Source organism: Epargyreus clarus, unplaced genomic scaffold (assembly GCF_041222505.1).
Source record: "Epargyreus clarus isolate Ecla_fem2 unplaced genomic scaffold, WU_Ecla_fem_2.2 ptg000026l, whole genome shotgun sequence".
NCBI classification, from domain to species: Eukaryota; Metazoa; Arthropoda; class Insecta; order Lepidoptera; family Hesperiidae; genus Epargyreus; species Epargyreus clarus.
In genome coordinates, this window is record NW_027332233.1 from 7,289,670 (window position 1) to 7,310,717 (window position 21,048).

General features: G+C 33.9%; 1 protein-coding gene across 3 annotated transcripts in view; it reads right to left on the reverse strand.

Moving 5' to 3' along the window:
* The window catches only part of inaE (inactivation no afterpotential E), a 98,635-nt gene that overhangs the window by 12,210 nt on the left and 65,377 nt on the right, over positions 1–21,048 (reverse strand). For all 3 annotated transcript variants that reach the window (XM_073087631.1, XM_073087628.1, XM_073087630.1), the window contains exons 2-6: positions 16,396–16,491; positions 11,948–12,172; positions 6,378–6,490; positions 4,788–5,009; positions 2,063–2,378 (exon numbers count right to left, since the gene is read on the reverse strand). In XM_073087631.1, the coding sequence (XP_072943732.1) occupies positions 2,063–2,378; positions 4,788–5,009; positions 6,378–6,490; positions 11,948–12,172; positions 16,396–16,490 (971 nt within the window). In that variant the 5' untranslated portion in view covers position 16,491. The remainder of the gene's footprint in view (positions 1–2,062; positions 2,379–4,787; positions 5,010–6,377; positions 6,491–11,947; positions 12,173–16,395; positions 16,492–21,048) is intronic.

Sequence of the window (21,048 nt, forward strand, 5' to 3'; positions counted from 1 at the left end):
TACCTGCTACCTACACTACCTACGGAATTTGAAATATTTCGGGTAGCAGAATGCTTCACAAGGGAACAAATATTTTAGGTCGAGGGTGCTATTTTGAATCCTAGGAGGGACACATGTATGTTGCTCGAGACAAGTTATTTTTGCCGCCGAATTATTTCATTTCTCTATGAGAAAAATAAACGGTCGCTTTCAGATACATCATGTGAATAAAATCGCACATAAAGTTGTTTGTTTTTAAGATTAACCCTTGCATTACATATACATTTATAGACCGAGAGTGTAGCTACCGCGTACTTGCCTGACTGATTCTGAGGATGAAATTTACTTAACAATTTAGTAAAACAAATGTACCAAATACGCAAAAGAGTCGGCTGAGAGTATAAATATCAGTTTTTTTAACATTGGTCTAGACTCTAGACAGTTATAGAAACAGTTGCGGAGGATATTTTTTCATTTACATAAACTGTTTATGTAAATAAAAAAATATCCTCAGTTGAAATTTAGGTCTATATGTTTTTTGACTTTGTCCCCAATTCCTATCGCTTTCATGAAACCAAAATAAAAGAAGCATATAAAACAAGCATGCTCATTTGCATGGACACGTTAACAGTGCATGTTAGATCGGATTGAATAGAATGTCATGTTGGAATAAACATTTAGTGAATACATTATTTATTCTACTGATTTAGAGGTATTTCTTTGTACTTTCTATTTTAAGGCTACGTTATCAGTTTTGTGATGACGAGAAATAATAAAAGTGTACGGTTAATTTTATTAGGGTAACATTTACATTTTACGATGTACGGGATTTGGGAGGGAAAATTAAATCAAATGTATTTTGCATAGGCCTCCGTGCACTTAGAAATTGTCACTTAAAATATTTTCTAATCTTTAGGTATATTTACAATACTACCGGGTCGAAACACTATTGGTTTTAAATAATAACCGTTATTAATAATTAATATCTTTTGACGACCCGCATGGCTGAGCGGTCACCATACCGGTCTAACGCGCAGAGGGTCCCGGGTTCGATCCTCAGCCGGACAGATTTCTAAATGATGAATTTAGGTTTCTGTTTCTGGGTCTGGGTGTTTATGTATTTGTCTCTGTGTGTGTAGCACCCACGATCCAAGGAATCCTAGTGTGGGTGGCTTTGAGTGTAGAAAGCGTAGAAATCGTTAATGTTTTACCAATCAAAGACGGAACTTTGATAATCTTAACAAACAGACATAAGATCCAACAAGAAATCCCAAGGGTGTCCCTTTTGTTTCTGTACTTTTATGATCATGAGAAGACGCGGACACTGGTTCATACGCTGGACGCTTATTTTCAATATACCTATTAATATAAAAATGATTAACAAGACTTATAGTATGCCGTGATATGACGAGACACTCATTAAAAGCTAAAAATAGCTTGGTTTAAATATAGGACGACCTAGCTAAGAGTGGATCTAGTGTGTGACTGAGTGGAGCTGGATTATGTAACGATAATATTAAGAAAATATAATTTTATTAATAAATTTTGTTTCATCTTACTTTTTGTAAATAATAAGGAATGTAATGGATTAGCTATAAAGTCACTAAATAAAATAATAGTAAAAAGTACCATGTAGTAATATCGATTTAAAATGATGTGTCGCTTTCTCTGAGAAGCTAAAACGCAAATTAATGTTTTAGTTTTATTTCGTTGTTTTTTATTTAACCTAAAATACTACTACAAAGTATACTACTACGAGGTATAGGAAATTTAGTTTAGTTTCTCGTAATTAACAAGATTTACAATTTGAGGCCTATGAATTCTGAAGTGCGTTGTTGAAGATTATGCTGATATGAGTAATTTTTCAAATAGAACTTTTTTAGATATGTAACTTTGAAGCAACAATTTTAGATATGTGACTTTAATTTTAAAGAAGCTGGAAATAAGTGCCTTCGTCCAACTAAAGCATAGCACTGTAATCAGCATTACTATTACATACCTACATTTTTTTTTATTTTTCAAGAAAGTTTGTAGCAGCGTCCCAATTTATTATCTACTAAATTAAAAAATCTAAGAAACCTACCTGCAACAACAGCAAGTCAGGTGTCGAGCCAATTTGCAGAATCCCGTGAAACAGTGACGATAGAGCACATACGGCCAGCCGTACGCCGCGATGGACAATCTAAGGTAGTGTAACGCGTCATCCAAATTCATCCATGGAGGGGTTTCCGAGAAGATCTTGTTCACGTCGGTAGTGTAGATGGGTTCTTCGTCGTTGAGCATTTGGATCCGCCGCATCTCCCTGGTTTCTCTCTTCTGACGGACTCTTAGGAGAACACATCCAGCCACAACGTCGGATGGTACCAGGTCAGTCGACCTGAATAGAGCGCTGAGTAGAGCTGAAACAGAAGAGTAAACTTAGGTGGTAATACACACATGGGTAACTAGTAACGATACCCGATTGCTACGTATAGGGGTTCAAGTCTGGCTATCTTAGTTATAATATTAATTTTGCGGGTGTGCGTGCCAACATATAAAACAATAAATTATCTTTCCCAGAAGAAAATCTTTCAAATGCTAGTTCGTGGTATGTTATAATGTACACAAACAAGAAACTGAAGAAACAACAAACTTTGTTCTATCTAAGTGGTAGTTAGAAAACTCAAGATTGTAGATATCACTTCAAAAATTTTATAATTACAAAAAGGAGAGAAAACGACTTATATTAAAAGGAATAAAGGAGAAAAGGAGACTTGAGTGGGTGCTAGAATCTTTATTAAGTGTAACATCTCGTCGGCGCGTTAACCTTTGCTTAAAGCGACGCCAAACGCCATAAAAATGTAGTTTCCCGTGAAGCGGGTTATATTAAATATGTTTACATAACAAATACATTAAATAGGAGGAAAAAAATCATCGTTATTTGATATATGAAATAATATAGATGTAATGAAAGAAAAACGTCGTAATAACAATAAAGATCCTTAACGGGGCGATAAAACTGATATTAAGTGTACTAAATACGTGTCTACGTCACGAAACTCGTTTAAAAGGAAGTATATAATGTCTATAAAATATTTTATTACTTTCTAGTTTATAGAAAATATAAAAATAAGTTAGTATGTTTCTTCTAAGCTAGTGTGTATGCAGTCCACTTAAGCTAAGCGCTGTTGCTTGTTGACGTAAAATATTATGTAATTAAGTCTTATAAGATCTCGTTTATACTAACATACGATCCATGACTGACCAAATATTTCTATGCATTGGGCTGATTTAGGATCGATCCCAAAACCCCGGTAAAGGAACAAATTTATACAGGGCTCATAAAGATTTATGCGTACCTTGAAATAAACATAACATTCCCTTAAATAAAGTCTATATACATAGGGAAACCCAAAGCACTCCAATAACTTTTTCTCTTTTATTTGTCTACATATTTCTTACTGTTTGTTTGGTATATATTAACGAAGCTTGTGTTAAAACAAAGGGATCCGCAGTGGTTTATTATGCCCAGGGTGCGGCCATGCTCCTAAAGTTTGACGTTCTACATGAAAACATCGAAATCGAGATTTAGAAACAAATAGCGCCATCTATTGACGAGTTGAGAGAAGTCGCCACAATGTTATCAATATATTTTTTAGAATATTCATTATATCAAAAACCCATTACTGTCCCTCTGCCTGGCACGGGTCTCCTCTCATAATGAAAAGGATTAGGTCATAGTCCACCGCGCTGACCAAGTGCGTATTGGTAGACTTTACCTTTGAGATTTTTTTTATAAATCTCTCAGGTGTGCAGGTTACCTTACGATGTTTAGCAAGTGATAATTAATTTCTAATACGTACATAACTTTGAAAAATTAGAGGTGCGCCTGGGATTTGAACCTCGTATTCCGAGGTTATTGTCGCCGAATTTTGACCACTGGGCAAATTACTCATATAGAGAAAACAATATAAGAACAATTGAAGGATAACGAAGTGATAGCTATAAATTGTTACTAAGAGCAACATCTAGGTTACCTCGCTCCAAGGTAACCCGTTCGTGCAAAATCCATAAATATTGTTTATGATTATATTTATAGTATTTTCCTCAACTTATGCAGTCCTATTCAATTATTCGGTCAAGTATGTCAAGTTTATGAGGCTAATTATGCAATTAAAATTAATAAACAAGAATTTTTATTAATCAAATAATCAGTGTTGAATAAATATGAATTTCGAGCAATGTTTTTAAAACTGCTAAAGTGTTTTAGTGATTTATTTTACATAATTTGTCAATTCTCATGAAATTTATTATTTTAAAATAAACTGCACATATGACTGATTCTGACTTATATACAATTTCAGGGTAATAAAGACCAGTAGAACATCTCTGATAGGTTATCCATATTCCATTTGCGGTATTTGAAGTTTTTTCAAATATAATTGAATTAATAAAGATAACATCCCAAGCTCTACTGCAGCTACTCGTACTTCATATAAGAACACGATTAAAAATTATGTAATATAATAAATACAAGAATTTTGTACTTATATTGACAATGAAAAATATTAACTATGAAAAAAGCTAACTTTATCCTTTTTTAGTTGTGAGAATCAAATCTTAAAACCGAATTTAAGCTCAACCGATTAGGCTGAAATTGTGATAATTATCCAAGTGACGTTTTTCTAAATCCATAAGTTCAAACGCTTCAAAATATTGGAGTTAATTAGTATTTAGTATTTATATATCTTCATGATGTAGGTATTAAACAAAAAGGTATTTCTGAGAAGAAGCTTGTCTTCAAAAACTTTAAAAATGTAATCACGTACCTGCAACCTGCTGAAAGGCTTCTTTTCCGTGTTCATCTCTTTTCAGCCAGCAGAACGCCCACCTGAACCTCCTGGACCATAGCCCAGTCACCTTCCTGTGGTGCCTCACTTGGTTGGGCGTGTCTTGCATGTCACCATAGTTCACGGAGCCAAGGGGATCGAACACCATGAACAGCCCAAACACCGTTAGACCGAGTTGCACCCAGTTGAATAGGACTATACCTAAAAAATAAACATATATATAGTTCTAGTTGATAGCAAGCCTGTATTTTTTTTGTTAACAAGGGAGAAACTTTGAGATATGCACCTTCAGAAGGAAGATAAGATAAAGGTGTGATTCCTAACCATTCAAAAGCCTTTAGGAGTGCTACTTGGAGGTCTTCAGGATATTCAAGTCACGATTATTTAAATATTTAAATGAGACGTGAGATCGAATAAATTAATATAGTCCCTGCGTTGTCGTGTGTATCTATGATCCCGGGATGTGGATTTGTGTAAGTGTTTGGTTAAGCGTGGGTAAAATCCAATTTTCACAAAATGGGACCCTCTGTAAACCTACTCTCATACAATTTAAATATTTCAATGAGACGAGGGATCTCGATATGTACGCGAATGGAAAAGCTTTCTCCTTTGGGAAGTTGGTTCAAAAGTTTTCAGAAATAAATAACAGTTAAACGTATTGTGTTAATATTATTGTAAATACAGAATCAATCTCAGAAAATCGGTAATAGTTTTTAGCCGGTTTTGTTTCCTGTACCAAAACAAAACTAAACTTAATGCACTAATGCTTCAAACATAAGCGCTAGATACTAGATAAACACAACACGATGTTTATCTTTAACAAGTACGATACAGTGTAGAGTTCTCTTTATCTAAACGTCTCAAAGTTCTCTACGTAGAGCTGGCCTCAATAGCATTGTTCCTAATTTCCATAGCCGCAGCTGCGTTCCGTTACTTAGTCTGCATTGAGAGCCCTAAAAGCTTTATGATAATAGGAAACGGAAGCTTTATGATAATAGAAAACAGGAACTTTATGATAATAGGAATTGTGTGTCTGTAACCGAATGTAAGATAAGTGACACAAATTATATTATTACACATAGGCATTTTTAATTATCTGGTATACAGAGTGAACTTAAAATAATAAATCTTACTTATATTTAATTATTGGTTTATTTAGAATGTTGCTTTTATTTCAAGCTTTTTGAAACTGCAATATATGTATTGCTTTTGAGTCAAATCGTGTATGTTAAATACCATTTCCCGATATTCCGTTCGAGCCCTGAAGTTTTGCATGCATATGTAATTATATATTAAATCAAATCATTTTTTTAATTCAAAAAAGGTTTTATACAGAGCACTTTTTGAATGTCAATACATCTAAAACCACTTCACATGGTGTTTCTTTATGGAGAAGAAGCAAAATGAAGCTGGGAGGAAGCTATAGGAATTAAGAAGTCTGTAATAAATCAATGTAACCCCATCGAGTTTGGGCTCGTTTGATATGTAGTCAAAACACCCACGATAAGCCTCGGGTTATTTAAATAGTAATCGTGTAATGTGTATCATGTAGGTATCGTTTGTACTTACTTTGTATTACTATACTAGAAAACTTGTCAGTGACTGAACATTCAATCATTTCGCAGAACATCCACATGGTCCCCATTACGTTCAACGCCACTTCTGGTAGAACTAACAGCACCCTGTGAACAAAAGTAAAATTAAAAACCCTGTAAAGTTAGGTAAAGTACAGTGTGGCTTGATGACGTCACCAATTGTGTGTAAAAAGTTGAAACATGACACAAACAAACAGCGTTAAAGTTTGCTTAGGGAAATTGTTTCGTTAAATGTTAAATGACATATTTCGTTAAATTTTACCGTTCGACTTTTTTGTACCTACTTCATTTTCATATTTTGTACCTACTCATCTTCTATAACTTAACAGTTACATGATATAATTGATGTTTCAAGTATCACAGGTAAAAAAAAATGTTTAACTGTTGTCCATTTCATTCTCTTTAAGTATATAAAAATAAAAAAGAAACAATGTCTGCGTGTTGGTCGAATGTATGTAAGTATGATACTACACGAATATTATAAAGAGGAAAACTTTGTTTGGTTGTAATGAATAGGCTCAACAACTACTGGACCGATTTTAAAAATTATTGCACCATTCGAAAGCTACATTATCCACGAGTAACATAGGCTACATTTTATATGAAATATATTTGATAAATAGATTTTAAGGCGGTACAAAGTTTGCCGGGTCAGCTAGTTAATAATAAAGAGGTACATATTTAAAAATCATAATCAACAAAATCATAATCAAACAAAATTAAATATTGTAAAGAAATCCATAAATATATGAAATTTGTATGTATGAAAGTTGTAATCAGACTTGCGGGTTATGAATATTAACTTTGCCCTACATCTTATTCCAAGAATTTATGGGTCCCGCAGGACTCAACTTGATATTAAAGATAAGGTGGTTTGCAAGAAACTTGGATACATTGCGAGATGAAATTATATTACAAAGTAAAAAGTTCGTACTGAAATGACTCAGGAATAACTTTTCCGTAATTTAAACCCATATAAATAAGCTATGCATGAATTTACTGGTAGTATAGGGTTAAAATAATAAATAAAACAGTATAAAAAATATTACAGTATACAGTATAATATCGCAAAAATCGAAACATCAGTGGAACTCACAGTAACATGATAATAAAATTAAGCAGATCGGCTTTAATTTTTAACTTAAAATAACCATGACGGTAATATTAAATCTTTAATTAAAAATATATAACATACTTAGGTAATTAGCTAAAAGTCAGCCACTAAATTTTAAATTAATAAGGAACTACTAGTTTACTTTTATTTTACCTATGAATCGGTTATTTCCAGCCAATAAATAAGAAATAAATAACATATTATTTCCCAGACATAATGTTGTTACAAAGCTAAAGAAGGAACAGTTGAACACCCTCTTATTCCCAAAATAACTTAATCGATGGAATGGATGGAATTGTTCGCAATGAAAACCTTGGTAGTAAGTAGGTATATATAATTATGTAAGCTAAGGCCATAGATTAGTAAAGATTACTCACTCCTAACTAGAAAATGTGCCCAGTTTTGAGAATTGAAATAGTTGCGTAAAAAAGTTTTGCCACGTCTCCGTGCTAAAATATCCCTAAAATATTTGAAATCATTATTTATTTATTATGTAAATTCATGTAAATTACGCAGTATTACTTATTTATTCGTAAATTTTCTCTAAAAATGTTTTTATTTGTCAAGAATTCAAAAAAAGAACTTACGATAATAAGCCATTTGTGGCTTCATTCAATTTCAAGGCGGCGAAGTATCTTTACTAATCTATGGCTAAGGCCAAAGACTTTCAGCTGTATAATAGTGAAAATAAAAGATCAGACATTGGGAAGAAAACTGTTACCCATTTATTAACAATTGGTAGTAGGTTGTCCTAAAATATATATATCAAAAGATTATCAATCCTAACACTATGTTAGTGAAAACCGGGATGAAAATTTTACTATGTATGAACATTTCGACTATTCATCCCAATCTGAATAATGTATTTAATTTCCAAACAAAGCAATTTGTTAGTCTAAACACGCTTCGAAAATCTTTAATTAAGCAATTGTTAACTTTTTCATACTGTTGTAGCGCCGAGACGCAGAAGTCTGACAAAATTGTAATTAAGGCTATTGAATGAGATTTCAACAATAAAAGGAAGTGACAAAGTAATAACAAAACAGGTTGCTATTACTGTATTTCTGCATAATACATAATTCATAGCAATTATAACTACAATGGCATTATAGTCGTTTATTATTGGCAACATTGTTAATTACGTATTACTCTGGATTTATAAAGCGGGAAATCATGAAATCATAGTTTGCATTCCATTTGTTTTTAGAAGATTAGAATTACGGTGTACAGATAATCAATATTTTTTGTACAAGACACGATCATGTTAGATACTGTTGTTTAGTGGAATGCGTTTAGAGATTAACAGTAAATAGTGTTAAGTGGAATATAACCATAGACTAACGCCTGTTGTTATAATAAATCTAATTGTTTTGCTTTCGTTTTGCGATCACCTTTAACACTTTCTTCATACTACACATTATATTATTGTCGTTTAAAATTAACAATATTGTTTATGATTATTATTGTCTACTACGTTGGATTTATAAAGCGGGAAATCTTAATTTGCATTCCATTTTTTTTATAAAGATCGTTCACATTCGTGGTACACAGATAATATATATTTTAGTGTAAGACACGATCAATATCATGTTAGATAATGGCGTTTTGTAGAATATGTTTAGATATTAAAAGTGTTTGTGGATTTGTCCAAATACTAAAACAAAATAATAGTTGAGAAAATAGAAAAAAAATAGTCGAAGGGCCGAGAAGCCATTGCACTAAATAAAATAACTGGTTTAGTGCAAGTAGGATTCCATTGGTAAAATAAAAGAAAAAATTATAGAACTTATTTTTCGAAATTTCCGAAGTATTTATTTGTCATTATGAATATATCAATATAATATAATTTACGTACATTGCTAATTCTCTAGCTTTGATTGAAAAACATATTTACTTAACACGTTTCAGCTTAATCGGTCCTGTAGATTCGTCGGAAATTGGCCAAGACGGATAGACACAGACCAAAAGTCATTTTATAAGGATTCAGTTTTTTAGTTTTGTCCATAGATTAGTAAAGATACTTTGCCGCTTTGAAATTGAATGAAACCACAAACGGCTTATTAGTAAGTTCTTTTATATCACGGCGTGCGTAAATGGACGTTTTACGCACGCTTCGCGTGCGCAAAACCCCCATTTCCGACCCCGTAATATAAAATTTTATACAACACGCGGACGAAAAATGTTTTTCTGATTGCAGTCCTCGCCTGCGGCTCGGCCTGCAAACTCACACTTGTCAGAAAAAAAATTTTCGTCCTCGTATTGTAATGTACTATTTTTTAATTCTTGACAAATAAAATCATTTTTAGAGAAAATTTACGAAAAAATAACTAAAACTGCGTAATTTACATAATAAATAAATAATTATTTCAAATATTTTAGGGACATTTTAGCACGGAGACGTGGCAAAACTTTTTTACGCAACTATTTCAATTCTCCAAACTGGGTACATTTTCTTGTTAGGAGTGAGTAATCTTTACTAATCTATGGTTTTGACGTACGGAACCCTAAAAAGTAAACACGTATTATTTTCCCTGCTAATTAAAAAATGTTGCAGACATCATGATAAGTACTTATTTATTGAAGCTTCTCAAAGACTTGTAGCTATTTAAAAAGGTACGAGTCAAGTTGAGATTATTTTTGCTGAAATAACCTCAAGAGACCAGGTAAGAAAAAGCTCCGCCAACTTTGTGTAATATTTCTGCTTGGAAAAACTTTGAGAAGAAATGAATGAAATGAGAAAAGGAATGGAGCTTAAGGTGGAAATAAAAGGTCTTATGCTTTAAGCTTTACCACTCGCATATTTTGTAGAAAAATAATAAAAGAAATCATTATGATTTTATTTTTAGTTTACTTTTAACTTGAGAAATTTTGTGTGTTTAATGCTTAGAATATAAATAATAAAATGTCGCCGGAACGGTCGTAATCTTGAGTGTAACCAGTACCCTTATTTAGGGGCTTTAGGCGCCCTTTATTATTATAACTAGCAGCACCCGCGGTTTTGCCCGCGTTTAAAAAAACATAACGTACATACATGTAACTGAATTATATCGTAAACAATTTTAACGATACCGATAACGATAGGATTCATATTTAATGAACATTATGTTCTTTTTTTTGTAATAGGAGTAGCAGACGAGCATGCAGGCCACCTGATGGTAAGTGGCTACTGCCGCCCATGGGCATCTGTAATCAACCCCAGATAGGATTAGATATTCCTACCTGAAGTCGGCCACAGATGCGCCGCTACCCCTGAGGACTAAGCTGGAACGCCTCGGAAAAGTCTGTCTCCCTTACCACACCCTTCAAAACGGAACAGAGTAGCGCCTAACAATGCTGTTATTAGGTAGAAATAGGTGTGGCGGTGGTGCCGCCGGAGTCGAACCACAAAGGGTTCTACCACCTTCAAGTTCGTCTATATTCAACCGTTTAGTCAGCGCACGCGCAAATCATCACAATATCTTGTCCAATTTCCGCTGACTTGATATACATATGTCATAATTTTTTTGAACTTTTGTTCATACAGTAATAATAAATAATATAGGGTATAGTATTCCTGATTAGTGTGGCTTTCTGATTTGTAAATTTTCATTCACCTTACAAACAAACAAACAAAGTTACAAACTTTACCTCTTTATAATATTAGTATAGAGAAACTATATTGGGAGTGACGGAATAATACTATCATGACCGATAGACATTCTGAATCGTTCCTTGTAAAGCGATATTGATTGTCACCTAGCTAATCAGTATTTCCAATAGTCCCATAGTGACAAGTTATTAGAACGAGGAATAATTGATATAATTAATTGACCCATTAGTTCCGAAGTTTATACATAGTTTATGCTGACTTTTTGTAAGAGACAAATACTATATCTTAAAACTGTACCAATACTATAATTATGTCGTGAAGTAATTAAGTTATTGTGTAACTTTAATGAGACAACTATTGACAGATAAAATTACATTCACTATATCATGCAAGCATAATTCACACAGTGCTTCGGCTGGTATAATGACATGCGACAGTGGCATTGTGATATATTTAAAGATATTAAATATTAAATATAGGGCTATAGTTGAATGTTTTTCGGGTACATTTAATTAAAGTAGATTGAATCACTGTTACAGTATCGTATCAATAGTATATAGATATAGTGGTTCTTATTAGATGAGGATTGGCAAGTTTAAGACAAAATTATTACCCAACTGCGGTAATGAGAGTATGGGTTTATTTTTATACGTAACATGTCTAATTCTTAGGCATGTCCGGCAGCCAAAGGGCTGGACGGATGTTAACATATGAAGTGTTATTGGATTCGTATAAATTTTATTTTAATAATAATTCTTCAGTTTCCATTTTTATTAAAATCTTTGTCGTTTACAACCTACACATTCAGTTCTTAAAAAAGTTAATCTCGTGAAATACTCACTTTAAAAGCAATAACGGTGAGACGAGTCTTCTCGCGTCGGTGTCGGTAATGGTGCCTCTGGCGGACTGCTGTGCCAGGGCTGCCAGCAGCAGCATGAGGGAGGCCTGGAGCGCTAATGTGCCGCAGAGGTAGAGCCTCACGAAGGAGCCCCCGTGCCAGCCATCGGTCTGGCATTGCCACGTTATGGGATAGAGTATCTCCACCACCAGCGCTATTAGAACCAACCTGTGGACAACGGATAATTTGAAAGACGTTTTCATAAGTACGAGTAAATATACATTACATTTTTATTATTATGAGAATCATCATCATCATCAACCCATTATTGTACCACTGCTAGGCTCGGGTCTCCTCTCAGAATGAGAAGGATTAGGCCATAGTTCACCGCGCTGGCTAAGTGCGAATTGGACTACACACCCCTTGGAAAAAAAAACTTTTTTAAATATTATTATGAGAATATTTGTTAGCAATTCCTCACGAGTCTATTCAAATTCTTCATTTCTCACTAAGGTATATGCGGTTCGTGGGTATAAGGCCGAGGAGATAAATTGTTACGTCTAAAAGAAACATTACAAACTTACAAGAATCTTTTATTATTTTATTTTACAATTATGACTATACTTAATTAAACCACCCGAAGACGTTCTACTGAGCACGTGGAGGGCGTGCGCATCAGTCGGAGGCTACGGTTAAACTGCTAGTAAAAGTAGTGTTGATAAGTAGTAAAAGTGAAAAGTAGTAAAAGTAGTATGATATTCGTTAAGTAAGGGTAGTGGTAAAAAATCACATCTACGACACCAGCGATCAGGATGATTTCTGTGACGTGCCGTCGTATTACGTCATTATTAACAATCTATTTCGAGGCTATTGCCGAACATAGGTCTTCTTTCAGAGTAAGACGGATTTAGGTTGCGTAAGACACTCATCGTATTAGCCCACCAATTACTGGTCAGGTGCGGATTTGGTAGACTTTACACACCTGCAAAACTTATTTTACGGAACAAGTAGTTTTCCCAACGAATTTTTCTTTATTGTTAGGTACAGTACCTAGTTGTTAAATATTTTTACTGTGCTTAATGCTATTTTGGATTCTTTTTTGAATTTTATTATTTGTATTCCAAACCAGTTTAATTTTTAACTAATTACGTTCTTTTTCCCATTTAAACATCTAATACTACTGATGCGATGAAAATGACGTAAATAAATATTGTGATGTAATAGTTGAAAAGAAGTTGAAAAGCAATTGTAGATAATTTGCGATGAAACTACCACAATACTCGTAATAGATTCAATAATACAGTCATTGTTGTGTAAGTCGTTGATTCACGACCGGATTTATTTATGTACACTTGACTCATCACACCGCATCCTATTCGTATATTTGAAATAACAATGCGTATAAACCCTAACTATAAATACTAAGGTTTGAAAACGTCTATATCATCTATATGAATACTGGCTGACGTAGATATGATGCGACGGTCTCAGTCCTTAGGAATGGTAACACATCTGTGATTGGTTTCAGTGTTTTGCTATAGAGTTACTTTACTTTACTATAGCCACTTACCATCAGGTTTGCATGCTAATTACGGTCTTTACTAAGCCTATAAAAATAGAGAAATACAAAATACTAGTAACTTTTCAGGGCTCTTTCTTTGGTTTGGCAACCGATTTTTTTTTTGTTTGGTAGCTATTGAAGAGCTTCAGTGTTTTAGAAAAATGGAAGATGCAATTATTATGTTCGCATATTGCCTATTGCGCTTATCACTCATAACTATAATTGCAACATAATTCTGGAGATATATTTAAAAAAGTGTATATAGTAAGTGCATATAGTAAGTGATGGCTACTATTGAATAATTGGTTGGTTTACAACATACATTAATTTACGTAGGTATTGTGTCTCGCAAACCCACATTACACTGAAGCGGCGATTGAATAATAGCCAGAAACGCCAAAAACGAATGAAATGTCCGGCGTTTAAAGGGTTAAGCGTCCGCAATGGACAGCAAATCAAGGCAATCAGACGACGTCGTGACAATTTAAAATCCATTATGAAGCAATCATGTCTGAGCGAAGGTCGAGAAGACGAAAGCGCTTCTATATTGGATGAGAAAGTTCATTCATATTTAATGTCGCTAGCAACAAGTGACTTATGAAAGGAATAAGGCCCGCGTCACGATGAGCGATGACTTCGTTGTTTATTGCTTTGAGAGTTGTGTGACAGGGTACAAGCAGGTTAAAGTACTGATTGCCTACTGGTTGAAACTCGGCCTCGCAGTCGAGGGGTCCGATGTTCGGATCTCAGTTGCATCTCAATTTTTTCAGTTACGTATGATATTAGAAATTAACAACTCTCTGTGACGATGAAAGAAAACATCAGAAACAAACCAACACGCCTGAGATTTCACTGAAAAAGTTCTTAAAGGTATGTAAAATCTACCAATTCGCACTTGGCTAGCGTCATCGCTGATGCCTTGCACTTTGAGAAGAGACCGGTGCCTCGCAGTGGGTCAATAATGTATTGACGGTGACAATGAAAGAATTCCCGTGTGCAGTTTTTAATAGTTTATTTACCTGGAGTCAGAAAAATACCTTAATCTGGCTTATAAATAAATTATGACCTTTACTTGGCTCATTTCAAGATCCCTTGCTTATTCAACACTCAGAGTAATCTCCCGTCTTAACCAAAGGGAATTCGTAATAAGGCCGCCCGTTTCTAATTAGCATCTAATAGTTTCTAATTAAGTCTAAACATAATAAGTAAAGTATTTCATAAAAAATTGAAATTCTGTTGAAAACTAATTAACATGGTTCAATAAAGGTTGTGTAATAGTTGTCGATGAATATTTCGCAATTTTTACTCGGGTAAATCCCAAAGGGCAAATTGCGGCCGCTAAGTATATATTGATTACAAACTTTGACTGAACTGGGGTTTTTTTCTTGCATCAACTCACAAATGGCCATGTGATCTTAACACAATCATCATGACCAGTTTTTATATAACATAGGAGTAGCCGCCCATGAGCATCTGTAAACAACACCAGATAAAATTAGAATCCTACCAGAGGCTGGCAACAGATGCTGCTACCCCTGAGGACTAACTGAAATGCCTCGGAAAGTATTTTCCCTTACCACACTTCAAATCAGACCACAACAACCAGCAACGCTTACCACTGCTATTATTAAGCAGAAATAGGTGAGGCCGTGGTATCCGGAGTCGACCTACACTGAGGGTTCTATCACCTTCACTTACATGCAGTATTTTCTATGTCCAAGTGCGTGTGTTTTATGATAAATAAAATATACGCCGTAAAAATGTAAACAAATAAAATGTACGATGCTGTAAAACTTCCCAAATTGTGATGATATCAAATAATAATCGTACAATAAATAGCATACATGGAAATGGAGTCCAACCCAAAGTCGGCATAACATAAATACGTTGCTCTCCGTGAGGACTAAATTGGAACGCGGTGCAGATACGTCTCGTATATGTCGAGACCGAAATTTACTTTTACTACTTTATCAGCGCCAACTTTCATCAACATCTAGAGATATACCTACATCTTGATAGAAAGATAAACAGCAGTTTTAGGCGCTACTGTGTTCCGTTTTGTAGGGTGTGGTAAGGGAGACAGACTTTTCCGAGGCGTTCCAGCTTAGTCCTTAGGGGTAGCGGCGCATCTGTGGCCGAACTCAGGTAGGAATATCTAATCCTATCTGGGGTTGATTACAGATGTTTATGGGCGGCAGTAACCACTTACCATGAAGCGGACTGCATACTCGTCTGCTACTCCAATATAATAAAAAAAATCTTTTTCACACACTTGTTAAGAAGCGGAATGCATGCCACCGCTTTGAAAGGAGCTCTCTACTTGATTTCTTATGACCACAACTGGCGATTACGTCGACACTGATAACCTTGAATATTGAAGACTAGGTTGATTTGCGGTTAGACTTGCGAAATGAGGTTAAGTTAGTCAGAAGTCTAATTAAACACAAACACTAGATCTTGCAATTAAGTGATACTTTACATATCGTTTAAGTCCTTTAATTTTTCATTAAACTTCATTTTCCTACGTTGTTGTCTACTTAGATACTTATCTGATAATCTTCATATTATCTTTGGCTAAGAAAATAATAATGAATACCTAACGATATTTTTTAAAAAGGATGTCTTGGCACGTAAACGAAGATGAGCAAAATCAGATTAAATACTGAACATAAAATATCACGAAAAGTTGCTGCTACTTTAATCGTACAAATATTTTATTATAAATAAAATGTGTACAAATACCTAATGTAAAGAGCATGTAAAGAAATTGGAAATCGTATGTCGATTTGTAGCTAAAACGCACTAAAACGTTTTTTAACTCCATCAAGAACAAATATACGTAACTTAAGAACACATACTCAGAACTTAAGCCATGATAATATGCACGTACCAGACAAATCGAAACAGAAGTTCGAAAATGCTCGGGAACACGAGGTCGTCGGAGGCTGCTAGCCATTTTCGCCCCAGCAGCCGGAGCGCCGGCATTCTGAAACAAGAGAGAATTCTATTAATAAACGAGAAAATTCTTCTGTAGAAGAAAAAATAATATTTATTGCACTGAATATTTATAATCTGTAGTATTATAACAGATAATATGTTGTTGTTGTTCCATACAAAAAGTCTTTTGGGGGTTTTCCTTTCGCATAAAGTGGCAAAAGCATTAAATTTGGTCGATTTCGAAAACAAGAAAGAACAGTGTCATTAACCGTACCTTACTTATTTTTAACAAGCCTTTATTAATAAACTAAATTATGTGACCTTATTTTATTTATTCTTCAAACACACATATAAAGGGTTCAGTGTAAATAGAGTCGTTGTGGATTTTGCTCTACGATACGCGACAAGGCGTTGCAATTTGCAATTAAAACGTGAATTTATTTTTAGCCCACATACTTGCACATAATCAATGAATATGACGTGTTTAGTATAAGACTAGATTTGAAAGTGTACTACCGCCAATAATTAAAGGTTAAACGAGCATAATTAATTAATAAAAAAATATATGTATATTGACAAACATTTTTTCTTGTTTCAGTTCTAAGTTTATTATTTGAGCAAGTTATATTTTTTTCATGTAAGGCAATATCTATAAACATTGTTTGATAACCAGGTAGTCACTGAGGAAAGGTAGCTGACGACAATACTAACAAATGAAAAATGGGGTCACATGGGAAGAGAGATATTTACAACTCATGCTTTCGAATTTATCACCTTTGCGCAATGTTGTGTCGTCACAGAGTTACGACATTATGAGGGACTAAGGGCGAACATGCGAGAATAAATACATACAATATGTAAAAAAATTTACCAAAAATGTACAACCGACTTCTATGTCACTACAAAGTAAAAAATAGTTGAAATAAATGTTGGTTTAGTACATATTTCTGAAGTCAGCGCTCAATATATTTCGTTGGATAACGATGTAAACAGCGTGTCTAATATGAGCGCCAACTGGTTGGAGGAGTTCCCCTCATTTTCTCCAGAACCCATCGATGGATCCTAACCATATTTAAATGGGACAAACTTCCAGTTTTTCTCTATACAATAAAAAATAATTATTGAAATCGGTCCACTAACGGCGGACTAATTCGGGTACATACATAAAAAAAAGATACCGGCCGAATTGGTTACCACCTCCTTTTTGAACTCAATTTTCAATCATTTTCTTGTTGTTGATTACACGGAAAAGTATTAATTACATAAATAATGTATTATCTATTTACGATGCCATTTATGTTTTTTTTATACGATCATGACAAAAATGCAACGTATGACGTGATTGATAAGATAATATTAGTGATAAATAAAATATGCATTTAGATAAGCTAAGCATGCGACTACCTTATGGACTTTGCTATTTAATTCTAAGCAGATAATAAGTATGACATTTACGCGCATACATTTATTTATTTTGAAAGTTAAAAAACGAATGAATTCTTCCGCCTTTTGTGCGTGTTAATCACATCTTAATTATTATCAGCTGTCCCGAATAAAATTAGTATCATTATCAATCAAAATGTAAACTATGGTTATGTTTATAATATATGTCCATGGCTGTAGTTACAGGCTGTATAGTTTAGCTTTGAAATTGACGTAGATACATTGAAAACATTCAATAAATTTTGAAGGTGATAGAATCCTTTGTGGTACGACTCCGGCGGAACCACCGCCACGTCTATTTCTGCCCCATAATAGCAGTGTTAGGCGCTGCTGTGTTCTAGTTTGAAGGGTGTGGTAAGGGTGACATAAAGGTATGTCCGAAGCGTTCCAGCTCAGTCAGGTAGGAATATCTAATCCTATCTGGGGTTGATTACAGATGTCCATGGGCGACAGTAGCCACTTACCATGAGGTGGACTGCATGCTCGTCTGGTACTCCCATATTATTAAAAAAAAAACATGTGATGTCAACGAGGTCAATACAACTGTTCACGAATAATGCTGTACCTATAAGTACAAATATGTTATGAGTTACTGTTCTTCTTTATTTAGATAAAGGTTATAATAAGTAGGTGTATACGTATGGATAATCGCCAACACATTACCTTTATGGATTATAAATGTATAGGTACATACACACAATTAAATTAATGGAATGAATGGACTGTTAATGTTATTTTGAACGCGAAGAGATTTAACCTTAAATCTTAAGATACAAAGAGTATCTTATCTCAGTAACTTTTGATTGTTAACGAAAACGAATTCCGACAATAATTCTGTAAGAATTTCTAGAAGAATCCAGTCACTTTTGAAAGTTTAGGATTGTTGTTATAACTATTGTTGTTGGTCTAGTTTTCCGAACGCTGAACTTTGATGGCCGGATATTTCAGACGCCCGGATATTTCAGATGCTTCCACGTTTCCATCTTGTTTACCGCTCTCGGCAGGTCAGTAGGTAAACTATTTAGGTGTCTATAATTAAAATAGTTTGTGAATAAGGGTCTATGGTATGCCCTAATACGCTGTCGAATTGTAATGTACCTCGTTGTTGGTGAGATATAATAATTGCTTCATAACATGTACCTAGTCAACATAAAATATGTTGACGATCATATCGGTCTACTATGCAGTTGATGCCAGGTTCGATTCCCGGCCGAGATATGTATAAATGGTTAATTTAGATTTCTGTGCTGGGTCTCATACAACGCACGCACACATGTAGAAAGCGTTATTAGAGATCGACTTACGACAATTGTCTGATCATATTCGTCATCGATGAAATAGATTGACATGCAAATTACTGATTACTATCAGCCCATAATAATTAACCTGCGAACTTATCTCCGATTATCATCATTGAGTGAATAACGTTTTAATAACAGAACTAAATATCTATCCACGCTTATATGTGTCTACATTTTGGTTTCTCAAAATGTATTTTTAAGTCTAATATCGACTGTGAATATACAAGAAATGGTCATTATAGCACTACACTAAGAATTTAGATTTAATTTTGATTAACAGTGGAATAATAAACAAATCAAATACGAAGGCATTTGTTGTGAAACATCTGTCAAACCTTTTGATCGTCAAAGGAATTGAAATTTGTACAGTGTCTTAGATCTTTTGTATAATGAAGATTTCTAAGGATTTAATTATTCGCATTGTATTAAATTATATTTCATTGTACGTTGTGAAATTTGTCGTATCGAGTGTAGCTACAAGAAATAATTGGTAAGGATTGCATACACGTCAATCGATCGTAGGTCGATTCTCTCCAAACAATATAAAAGGTGATTTTTTCAAATGGACCTTCAGGGCCAAAAATCTATAGGGATTAGCGAAAAATGCTGAAAGTAACGACATTGATTTTGATAAAAACGAAAACTGCATCATTAGTTTTAAAATATCTTTTTCCTGTACCTATCAATTGTGTGGTAGTACCATTATGCTATGGCTGTTCCACGAATACATGACAATAAAAACACAATCGATGATCAATTAAGTTTACCATAGATTGCTATCTGCAATAGTAGTTTATTATAGATCTATTATAATAAAATGTATTCGATGTCGACTGATCCATCAATTCATTGGTGTGTATGCACCCAAACATGTCCATAATCCCTGTAAATCGACGTAGAAAGTCTACATTAATAATCCTACATTATAAATAAGGATTGTTTTTTATGTTATCGATAAGATTACGGTAATATTTTTGCACTTGAAATTTTACGTTTCATTGTAACTTGCTATATTTAAGTCCTTCTCGAAAATTCTTATCAGTACGAATACTTCATTAATTTTTTTTATTACGTGTTCAAGTATTGATAATGTAAGGAATTACCATAGATTAGTAAAGATTACTCACTCCTAACAAGAAAATGTACCCAGTTTTGAGAATTGAAATAGTTGCGTAAAAAAGTTTTGCCACGTCTCCGTGCTAAAATGTCCCTAAAGTATTTGAAATAATTATTTATTATGTAAATTACGCGGTTTTTGTTATTTATTCGTAAATTTTTTTTAAAATATTTTTATTTGTCAAGAATTCAAAAAAAGAACTTACTATAATAAGCCGTTTGTAGGCTTCATTCAATTTCAAGGCGGCGAAGTATCTTTACTAATCTATGGGAATTACATGTATTACATTAATATGGTTTACTGTTACTGTTAGGTAAGTTTTTATAAATTGATAATAATTTGTTAATGAAATGTTACAAATGTTTATTCTACAAATACCGTGCTTAAAAATCAGAGTCTGATAACACGACATAAGAAATGAAATAAAAGATTTTTTAACGAAACATTGACAATTTGGTGGCACTCCATGCTTTCGCGGACCCTTATGTTCGCAATTGTGTTTTCGCTGACATGCATATTATAGTGCTTGTGCAGGTCAATATATACCCTAGCAGCCCTACCGATTAGGACTAAAATATTGAGTGCATCTCGTTATGAAAATCTTGAAGGATTTTATGAATTTTCGTCTTTTTTATTTTTCAATAAACGAGAAAGATAATTTTAAATTTGCGCTGTATTTTAACATATGTTTTACTTCTATTAAAACGTATAACAATGTTCACGGTTCTGATAGATCTTGGCAAGG